At 33.7% G+C, this 12277-nt stretch overlaps 1 protein-coding gene across 2 annotated transcripts in view; it reads right to left on the reverse strand.

Moving 5' to 3' along the window:
- Positions 1-12277, reverse strand: part of LOC111414879 (GTP-binding protein Rhes) — a 59447-nt gene that overhangs the window by 19101 nt on the left and 28069 nt on the right. For both annotated transcript variants that reach the window (XM_023046342.2, XM_023046341.2), the window contains exon 3: positions 535-729. In XM_023046342.2, coding sequence (XP_022902110.2) covers positions 535-729 — 195 coding nt within the window. The remainder of the gene's footprint in view (positions 1-534; positions 730-12277) is intronic.

Raw genomic sequence — 12277 nt, forward strand, 5'->3', positions numbered from 1 at the left:
TTTAATTATGCACGTTTGAAGCGAATCCCGTGCATGTGACGTATAATTTCCAGCCTCGACTAATTAGGACACCCATTCACGATGCGAGCCTTGCATCCTTATCTGGTCTTTTAATTTCGCATTTGGGGAGAAGCGAACTACAAAAAGGGTTCTTAATTAAAAGTGGAGTATCATTCATAACCTAAAGGATTTTATTCTCTACGTTTACCGACTACATTTTGGGACGTTCATAGAATGGAACGAGGATACGTCCGTATTCACACTATTTCTATTCATACAATCGCGTGAAACACATCCCCCCAACCCTAAAGGGCAACGTCATTAGTAGCGAAACGTGTGGTTTAATCAACGTTCGACAAACGGGCGCTGTTTGTCGTTTATTATGCAAATTTTGGTTTGTTTTTTGATGGTCCAATTTATTTTGATCAACGTTTTCAATTCCGAAATGTTATCTAAATAGAGATTACTGAATTATGTTTACCCTATTTTATAGTTTATTCGTTATAATTTATTGATTGAATTGAAATTTGTTACCTGTTAAAAATGAAAGTCTTCTCATTGCAGGAAATGGGTGATTTCCTGATGTATCCAGTATATCTAATTGGTGTATTTCCCCTCTAATCCTATACAATTTCCGGTGGAAATCTTCAATTGTGGGTGTGTAACTTTCTTGGAATTTGCCACCGAGAAATCTAGCTACCAAGCAAGTTTTTCCTACTCTAGCGGAACCTGAAACAAAAAATATGCTTGTAATAAATAATTGAACCCTTTTCAATTTAACATAACTTGACATCGGCTTTGATTAACATGATTGCAAATCTGGAACTCCATCAAAGTCTAAGCGCGATGGTAACTAGTTCCTAGTCCCTATTCGCTGTGGCTCGAACATATTAAACTCGATAAATTATTCGGTTTCCGGTCGCTACCTCCTCGACTATTGCCATGCAATTATTCGTCATCGCAATTATAGCGCCGAGAGCATGCTAATTGCCACGGAGGATGTCAATGGAAATACATCATTTACAGATCTAAACTGGTTCTTGAAAGGTCTGAGTCGTTGATAGAGGTTACCTTTGTGCATCCAGTTATACGTAAATTTACGGATATACACGTGCCTCTGCAACTAACTCGAGTAACATGCCTCTAGAGATCTTGATTTAACTAATTAATTAAATTGCCCCATATGATTACTGCATCAAGATCACGTATCAATGAATGGTAATTATTATTGAATAAAACTCAATTAAGTATTTATTACCAAATTACTAACTACCTCTATGTGTTAACGAAGCATTTCATTTCGCTTGTGTAATTGGGTAATTCCGACGAAATCAATTCGACGGTAAATGTGAGTATAGAAATCAATATATATAGAGAGAGAGAACAAAATTTAATTAAGCCAACAAAAAATAATTACAACAAGAATAAAAGAAGAAAAAAAATAAAGGCTACGGTCGATAGCCAAAAAGGGCTATCATATTTGATATCATATTTGATCGCGTTTTTTCTTGGCCTATATTTTCCACCGAAGTTTTGCATCCTGTGTCATGCCAAAGGTTTTAGCTCTGTCAGAATATGATGTAAAGTTTATGTGGGTAGTTCATTCATCTTCACTCGCCTAATTTTATTTGGTTTACAGCACTCTTTAGCTTTTGAGTCGTTTCTCTAACAATACAGTGGTCGTTTCGGTATATCACTGGTATACATGGGTATAACAGAATAACTATTTATAATTTTCGGAAATGATAGTGTTATACTGAAATAAACAATTTTTATTAAAAACTAGTGTCAGGATATTTCTCGGTGTCAAAATAAACTATAAATTTTTAATAACAATCTCAGTTACAACAGGAAGAGGTTAAGTTAAGGAATATTTTCGTATTACCATTTTCCATGCACAAGTTGTAACGATTTGCAATCGAATAGCTGAGGACGTTCATAAATATATAATACATGGTGAACGTGTAGGACAAGAAATCGGTCCCCTCTTCCGATCCATCTGTTTGGAAATTGTGCATTTAGATAGTTTCGGCAATTTAATCCAAAGTGTGCTGGTGCGCAATCATGCTGGAAAACAATATTTCTTTGAATATTAAGTGGGATATTTTCAATTCTTTGCAATTCTGGTAGAGCTGTTCGAGAAAAATGGAAAAAACAGAACGGCTGGGAATTCGGAAATACGCACGATTTCGACTATAGAGCCATAGAAGTAGAAGAGGATTTGTACAAGTTTAAGTTGTACCGTATTTCAACTAAACTGATTTGGACATGAAAAAAGTGATTAAATATAAATAAGTTAGTTACACCAGCAATATCTTCTATATACATCTAACGGTGCAGGTAGTAAATATAGTCCCACTACATAATGGTCAACAATCCTAGCCCTGAATAATTTTCATACATCATTTCTGAAAATTAAGAATAGTTATTCTGTGACACCCTGTACAAAATTGGACCAAGTGCGCTGCCCTGAGATACTCCAGCTTTTATAACATAAGCTTCTTGTTTGGCTCTGAAGTATAAAGTCACTAATATAACTAAATAATTTTATAAAGTCACTATATTCCATAGGAAGTAGTTTTGTGATTTTTTAACTGTCCTTCATGCCAAACTTTATCGAATTCTTTCTTCGTACTTATGTTATACTTGATATCTTGGCCAAAAAGTCAAGGCCCTTCAATTCAGAGATCGATATCTTCGCAACCGTTTGATGAAAGAATTAGCTGTAAAGTTTGTTACCACACTGAACATTTCTACGTAGCACGTGTGAATTTTCGGCTCCGCAGTTTTCTTTTTATCGCAAGTTAAATGAGAAAAGTTCCGATTTCTGAGAGTATCGGCAACTTTGCCCACTTTACAATTTTCTTTTTTAAAAACTATATGACGAAAAAATTTCAATTCAAATACGGGTTCCGTCTAATCGGAAAAAATGGTGCTGGTGTGTGTTCTATATAGACTGGACGTCGGGTTTTTTATTTTTTTTGTATAAGTAAAATAATAATGTATATTATTACATACATAGTCCGCTTCAAAACACATGTTGGATGAGTTAGTTTTCTTAACAAAAATCAATCACCCCGGGAAAGAATGTTGGGTAAGGTTAATTTTGTTTATGAGCATCTTAAGTTAAAAAATTTTGAAAAATGTTATGATCGTTTCGAAATGCCAGGTAGTAACAACGATGCGCTCCTTTTTCTCAATCCTATATTAAGTACTACAGAAATGTTCAATGATTACAACAAACTTTACCGCTATTTTTGTCATCAAACGATTGCGAAGATATATATCTATCTTTAAATAATATTACGAAAAGAAGGGGCGATCTGTGTAATATGGGGAAAAAAGTTATTAATATTTTTTAAACGTATAATGACTATTAACGCTGCCAAAATCGGTTGAGTGGATTTTAAATGAGAGATAGTACCCCTTCTAATTTTAGTATACGTGCGATACATTGATGGAAACCTCTACAAAGTGAATATTAATTTGCATTTACCACATGTCGATAGCAGATGTCGCTTTTAAAATACAAGGGAATAAATACTTTTCCCTTAATTTCCTACCCTCATTACTGGGCCCAGGGATTTTTATCGCACGCATAAAAAATACATAAACCTTATTTCCGTTCATGAAAATGAATGTGAAAATTAGCTGACATGAACACCCAATTTTGGAATGATTAAAGAATTTACTTCTACAGGGTGATTCATAAGTAATGGGCCAAATTGTAAATGTACGTTCAGGAGGCCAAAATAATAATATTTTCATTAACAATAATGGGTCTTAGTCTGCTCCTTACTGAGATACAGGATGTTAAAGCGAAAAAGATAAAATAGATTTTTGTTAATAGATCAGCTACTTTTCTACATAATGACTCATAGTTGACTTATAGTTTTTGTAAGGGTAAACAATAATGTGTGAGAGGATTTGAGTTAACTCGTAGATGTCGCCACATGCGCCATATGAATTAGATGAAATCAGCTACAAATTTTTTATCGCTCATTATTTTACAACATACTTGTTTAATTTGGATAGCCCCATCATTTCTGTAGAAAAAAGCTATACTTCTTTGATCTTGAAAATATTACCGATTTTCGAGATATTTGAATTTTACTAATTCACTACACTACATTTCACGGTGGTCGACGTAGCATTAATCTGTTAAGACACAAGCATGGCATGGAATGTTGACATTTACCTAACCGTAATTGATAATTGATAACAATATTAAACTGAAACCATAAAAAAATTACGTAATAAAACAATTTATTGTACGCCAGTTAATAAAACGAAATACAACATTAGAACAGACTTGAACTAAGACCACTTACGACAACTGTTATCAAAACCTACATGTTAATGTTGTGCGAAGTTAAATTAAATTTAAGCTTAATTATGAGCTACTGCAAAAGGTTTTCAACATGACCACCACCAGCATTTATACACGCATTTAACCGTTTGGTTAAGGATTGTCTGACTTTAAAAAATGTAGCAGGATTATTTCGTATTGAATTGGCTGCATCTTGAATTCTATTCCATAACTCGTCTCGTGCATTTATAGTAGGTTCAGCATAGACCATTGATTTCATGTAACCCCACACATAAAAATCAAGTGGATTAAAATCGGGACTGCGAGGTGGCCACTGAAATTCACTACCACGTCCAATCCAACGGTGAGGGAATGTTTCATTCAGATGTAACTATAAGTCAACTATGAGTCATTATGTAGAAAAGTAGCTGATCTATTAACAAAAATCTATTTTATTTTTTTCGCTTTAACATCCTGTATCTCAGTAAGGAGCAGACTAAGACCCATTATTGTTAATGAAAATATTATTATTTTGGCCTCCTGAACGTACATTTACAATTTGGCCCATTACTTATGAATCACCCTGTATATTCGACTTTTTATATTCAACCTTGCTATGTTTGTGGTAAGTTGAAAATTTTAGCACATATTGTCAACTTGAAACAACAATATCTAATTTTTTTTTCATATAAAATGTGTCATGGACATCATCTCATCTTTGTAAAATATGTTATTTGTATTCACATGTACAGTGTGTTAATTAATTATCGTACCCGACGTCAACATTGCAAGTATGCAACTAATATCACAGTATAGGTATTGAAATACACGATTTGCGTATTTGATTGCATACTTGCAATGATGACGTCGGGTACGATAATTAATTAACACACTGTATGGTTTCAACGAGTATTGTTATGCGTGGATCAATAAGTTATTAACCAACTCCACTACCAGATACAGAGTTGCGAACCTATGCCAGCCAAATATCGGTAGATTTAAACATAAAGTCAGAAATTGTTGTTTAATACAAAGACGGTTGAATCTAAGAGGACTGCTACGTTCTGGCCCGTTCGTGACGTCACGCATGGGTAGGCAACTACTATATCACACTTTGAATTAGCAAATGCTTAATTTATTCTATTCGTGTTTTGTAATGTTGTTAGTTTGGGAGTTAATAAGGTTCATAATATAAAAGATCGAGTTTAGGCAGTGCGTCTCTTAAAACGGTTAATCACGAATGTTTCTAATTCTAGGTTTAAGTTCTACTTTTAGTTCAATAAAAATATACAACAATCTAATTTCTAATTCTAGGTCTAATGTTAGTACTAGTTTTAGTCCAATGAAAAATATACCACAATCTAACGCTGAATAACAACTAAAACTAGAATTAACACTAGCATTAGAACTAACAGTAGACCTAGAGCTAGAACATTATTATGTTAAACCATCATCTAAAAAACATTGTATAATCGCAATTTAAAGAAGTGTACTATAATAGATTAGAAATGTAGAATAAAACAGAAAGCTCACGAAAATCGGTAGATGAAGTTGTATATCGGAAGTCTATCTTCTATATCGGAAGATCTATCGATAAATTGGTTTGGCGGTTGGCAACGCTGACCACATATCAAATGAAGCGAATCCATCAGAGTTAATTGAAGCATCACTAGTCGCCGTTTGCACATATGAACCTTTAGAATTTAGTGTAGTGTACAATCGTATTCTAATTACTTAATTGCACTTGAACCACATGGTTCATATATTAAAACTATATAGCGTAAAGTACAAATACTAAGAGCACTGATTGTATTACGTCTAGATATGAGAATAAGTTGTTTTCGTTAACAAGTATCGTTTTTAAATTTTTTTATTGTATAAAAGAGCGATATAGAATGTATTATTAAAGCAATTTTGTTTATCAGAATGCTTTACATCAATGTAAATTTCTTATTATACTCGTTATTCGAGGCGCTCTAGGAATCTTTACGACCAATGTAATTCTTGGAACGTGATTCGTGGAGCGTTTTCTTTTGAATCATGGACCGTTTTCTATTGTGCAGTGATCTTTTTGTATGCTTGTTATTAAAGAATTTATAACCTACTCAGTTATATCTCACCATTACTATTAGTTGCAAAAAAGATAAGATTTAGTAGCAACCCTTATTAATTTATATTTGATATTTCATTCGATAACCGCAAATAATATGAGCCTCATATTTTATATTTTATTATCGACTGATTAATCCAGACATTTGGAATTTCATTTCGATCTGAAACGAACGATCGAACGCGTTCGTACGCATACAGGCGAGCACACTGTCGGCGATAATTAGGGTTTGAGTGGGTGCGCAGGCACGAAGGCGAAGAAAATTCAATTATTGAACGCGACTTCCTATACGTTTTCGTTTTTTTCTTTATTTGCCATTGTGAACGTTAAGGGGAAAGAAATAAAATGGTACAAAAGAAAAGGTTAACACTATCCATACTATTAAACACTTAAATTGTAAAGAAATAATTACATACTTTCAAATCATAAAAATCCTTATAAAATGGACCTAGGTTTCAAAGTAAATCAAAGGTCTTTTTAAAAAGGACTCCGATAGTGGTTGCAAAAAGGTATTGTTCTAGAACAATTTTACTGGGAATGACTGATTACAGACGGGTCATTATATTCTTCACAAAACCACTCTCTTTTATTTCATTTTATGCTTGTGAGTATGTATATTTTTCTTTTAGTGGAACGGATTATATTTAGATTTAGTTATTTTGTACAGCTGGCGAAAGCTCTTTTGCCGTCGAATTAGTCGCATTTCGTGTTCCAATTTAGCACTCGACACTGTTACAAACTGTAACTCGTCGGTGGTACCATAGTTTTAATTACTATTTTAATTAAATCTTTTGTTGGATACCTCACTACGAATCAAGTTCCGGTTTTAGTAGCAGCAACGTCCTTTACGTAGACGCGTTGGCTTGACTAATTCGGTTTAGTTCCGGATTTACAAACCCCAAAGTAGCTGTTAACTGTTGACGTAGACATAATCAATATCCAATTATTTAATTCAACAATTTCCAAATAACAAATAAAAAGTATTCGATTAAATAAATATAGCAACAAAAAAAAACAATTTGTTTTAGTTTACATATATATCCGCATAGATAAAACCTTGTCATCTGAAAAATTGAATTTTGTGATTGAACACGTACGGCGCAAAGTAGGTGAAGCGTAAAAACAAAATTTAGATTAAATTTTAGATTTTTCACGGTGCCAAGAAAGAACGATAATATTTTTACGCTACGCTTTATCCGGATGACCATAAAGCACAACACTGGTGTGAATCATATCGGGTTGGTTAGTGGCAATTTCGTCCGAACAAACCTCATCACGGCTAATTCGGATTATCACTAGAATTTAATACCAACAATGCTTTTAATAGGTGCACGGTAAATGGAACACAAAACCACTGCGGAGAAAATTACAAAACAACAGGTACAATTTGAAACATAAACACATATAAATATTATAAACAAGACGAGCGATGTAAAAAGGTGGATTAAACTTTTAGAAAAACATAAATTATCTATTTGATCATTCAAAAGTTAGATATACACTTACATCGTATTTTTTAAGAGTAATTATCTCAAAAGCGGCATATTTTAAAGAATTTACGCAAATTTACGTTAAAATAGCCAATAAATTATTTTATATTTTCTCCAATTGCGTGATGCAGTTATAAATCACCGTGGTGTATTGTTAAACATCTCGTGTCTACTATCTCTTCCGAGAGATTGATCAAAATAAGGTCACGCGCCTGAATGGGTTGGACCTTCAGACTGGTTAAAAAAGGAAATAAAAAGCGAGACTGCATTGTATGAGGTATTAGTTACTTTGAAGTGGTTAGATAATGTTTCGAAAGTATTAGTTGTCTGTATTGATTTCGAATTAATAAATGCAGCCAATAGTAATTTATTTAAGAGAAAACAGCTCGTCAGAAACTAAAGGAATAAGATTACGTTATCAAGCTGCATTCTCTCTGAGAAAGAAGCAAGTTGTACTCGACAAGGAAAAGAATTCCTCATTACAAAATAGTAATTGCCAAGCAATATCAGTGCATTGAATATGAGTAGAAAGTGCAGCAAATATCAGAAAATGATTTTTCCTGAAGTAAAACAAAACTACCATGATTTCTTAGGTCAAGGATTCTTTAAAAAATAGCAGATCTATGTCAAAGTCATGTTGTAAAAGAGAAAATCTTCAGCTTTAATTCCATAGGAAATAATTTATCCATTTTATAAAAACCTTTCCATGATTGTTAAGTTTTCATGTGCATTTTAATATTTTATGGTTAAGTTGATAACGTAGAGAAAACGTTTTAAAGGATTAAAGAAATGTTTTATACCTTGTTTAAAAAGAAATTTTTCAGTTCAAATTTACTTATTAAAGTCATAAAAGATAGCACCTGAGTAGCGACCCGTAGTTCGTCATTGATAGAACCACAACATATCGAATTTATTTTGGGTAGGTGTACTACAATAACGATGTTAAACAGGAACCTACTGTTCGAGTCTTCATGCTTGATACTTCGACTAATTTAGACAAATTTAGCTCTCGGGTGAAATGTCGGTGCACTGGAATGATGCTTTTGAGTGGTGCTTTTATCAAAAGTTGCCATGACGCAGATTACGTAACTTTTGATCAAGTCTATAGAGAAAACATTGTAGCACTTTCTGAACCTAATGTATTTATTAATAGCGATTCATTTGGATAGCAATTCATGAACTCATAAATGTGGATACAGAATCAACTTATCAAAGAAACAAATGCTCCCACTCGGTGCTACGTAAAGGACTTTATCGTTGGTGAAGAGCCTTTTGTTACATACAGAAAGGTCTAAGGAATGACTGATAAATTGGCTGGTCAGGGCATGAGTGGGGGCACTAGTGCCGAATTGTTGTCTCTAGTAGATATATATTTACCAGCCCCAGTGGATGTTCCTGCTAAGTTGACAAGTTAGCGCTTCAAAACCGGGACGCCTTGGCTAAAAAATAACACCAACAGAAGGGTTGTTAGGTTGAAGGGCCTTTAGGTTCGAGGTTGAGCATAGGGCCAAAGACCCAACCTCGCAAAAAAGTTCTGGTACGAACAGCTCAATGAATGAAACCGGTTAGTCTTTTTGAAACTGACATAATTCGCGAAATAAAGATGCGACATTGTATTACAACTCGAAACTTTTAAACTTAGAACGTCTACACCATATTACGGCCAGGCTCAATGTGGCCAAAGAATGCAATAAATATGGAAAAGCTTACCATAAATAAAAGAGATTTTTCGCTGTATTTCACTGAGAACAAGGAAAATGCGGAGTTGAATTCATAATAACCAAAAGAATTCGCGAATCAGTTTTGGAATTCTGAGTATGACGGAAAACCCAAGGAATGAATAGTGATCTGATAAAGAGTGTGGAGAGGCTATCAGATAAAAAAGACAAGCCGACCAAAAACGTTTCAATAGAACACCAGAGCAAATAGACACAACTATAACCGAAGAAGAAATACGGCGTCTAGAATCTTTAGAAGAAAGAAGTGAGGGATTTAAGGTACCAGAAAAGTTATTGTCAAAACAGTTTTTAGGCATGAGATGGGAAAATGAAAAGGAACATATTTTTGCGCAAAGGAATGACATTTTACAGCAAAGTAAAAAGTATTTTGAGAGTGCTCTCAATGGAGAGACCCGAAGCAGCAAATATAAAAAGTATAATTGGAATCCTCAGATATTACAAGGCACCAGGAAATGCTATATATTATAACGTCAGAGCTCACATTTGGGGAGAAGTATTGTGGAGGACAATATATGAACTAATAATATCGATATGGAGCAAAGATAGATTCTGTGTCTTAAATGTGTCTTATGCAATAGGCTAATAGTCGAGAATACCTAGCTAATCAGGGGCGAGTATCAGTCTCGCTTTCACCTTAACCACTCAAGTTCTGATCAGATATTCGCCTTACGAGAAACACAAGGAAAAGCCTTAGAAAACAACATAGATTTATAAATATTATAGGTAGACTTTAAACAAGCCTTCAATAGTGTTAGGAAGCGAGAAATATTAAATGACCTCCTCACACCGACTGAAATGACAACACTGTTTAATATGGTACTGGAAGCAGCCATCACAAAATTAGTTGGATATTAGCATTGGGTATATTGGTGTGAAAACATCGCAAGTATGTACCAATGACGCCGGTGACATCGCAATTATCAGTGGAAATGTAACAGAAAACTTTACCATATTGGTCAGCGAACCGCAGAAAAGAGGGTTGGAAATAAACGAAAACAAGACTAAATACATGACACCACAATGGTACACAGCAAGGAACAACTATTCAGGTTTAAAAAATCCGTTACATGTTTAAAAGAGTACGACAGTTCCCCTACCAAATTTTTTTTCAAATTTGAATTTTGTATTATATTATACACATAAGACCTCGCTTTAATCAGCAAAAATTTTACATTCCTCCTTTAGAGATTAACTGTGGTCGCTTACAGCCGATGCGCTGCTGTTTGTGTTTACCAGCTTCGAGTTGATATGATATTAATTGAAGCACCTGGGCCGCAAGCGAATTCTGCTTAATCGGATAAAATCAACTGAGGATTGATTCCTGGTTTGGAATCAATTATTTAGTCAAGGTATTACCAACCCTAAATAACCAAGATTTCTGTAGAACTAAAACTCTCTAGATGTTTGTGCATGATTTTGCTTGTCTTTAGAGATATGATCGAAAAATGGGAAATTTGAAAAGGTTAGAACACATTCCTGGTGGCATTTCAAAAATGATTGTCTTCAAAAATGGTGCCCCTATGTTAATCTAGCGTTGGTTTCTATCATAGTAAAACATTTATAGTAAAGTGCCCTATAATTGTTATTTCGATAAAGCAAAAGTTAGAAATTATTTTAATAATTAAATTGATTTAATTTTAGGCTCTTTTAACCGATTGTGTAAACAAAAACAATATATCCGTTACGTTTGTCAACAGGAACAAAAACCTCTGAAATAATTCATACACATGAACTCTGTATTTTTATTACAGTCATGTATATACCGCCGCATTCATAACTTCGCGTATATCTTCCTTGTTTACACGAAAATAAAACTTTGAATTTATACTTCGCCTATGAAAATAAAACATTTTATGTACACACAATGTTGTTCACTGTAAATAAAGTGACAGACATAAAAATCAATCTTAATACATTCGGAACTAATTCCAATCAGCCCTGTTTAATAACAAACATCAAAAAGTTAGTTTTATACCCCATTACAACCATTAAACTCAACGCCACAATTTACTAACAGGACTCTAAACGATAGATGCATCCATTAGTTCGATAAAAGCAATTACCCGGGAAATAACTACCATAACAGCTGTGATGTAACATATACACAGCAAATTTTGCAACCCTCACTAAAAAAATAAAATTCATACGAATAAACTACCCGAATTCATAAGTATATCTTTTAAAATTCAGAACGTGTTTGTCTTTTCTAACTAGATCCCTAAAGCCCGCAAGAAAAATCAGCATCCCATAACATTACCATATAAAACCACTATCGTTGTTCTCATTTAACAGAGACACTCGTAACACGTCTCCTTTAATATAACACGCGATTATTAACTTCAATAAAAACTAATTAAAACGATAACATAGTGAAGCCATGCATAAAATGACCATTACGAAATATGGGATTCGATTTTCCTTGCAAACTAAGCGGAAGTAAAAACAAACAAGAATTTATTCAAACGAGAATTTATACATAAAAGCGTCGAGTATATTACTTTTAGATATGAATTTAAGTTTGCTCGTCGTTGATAGTCTCTAACGTTGTAGCGCGTTTTGTGAAATTCGTACTGAATACGGTAAGTGAATTAGAAACTATATCAAAGGTAAATATACAGGCGAGTATCTT

The sequence above is a fragment of the Onthophagus taurus genome, chromosome 1 (assembly GCF_036711975.1).
Source record: "Onthophagus taurus isolate NC chromosome 1, IU_Otau_3.0, whole genome shotgun sequence".
In the NCBI taxonomy this organism is placed as follows: domain Eukaryota; kingdom Metazoa; phylum Arthropoda; class Insecta; order Coleoptera; family Scarabaeidae; genus Onthophagus; species Onthophagus taurus.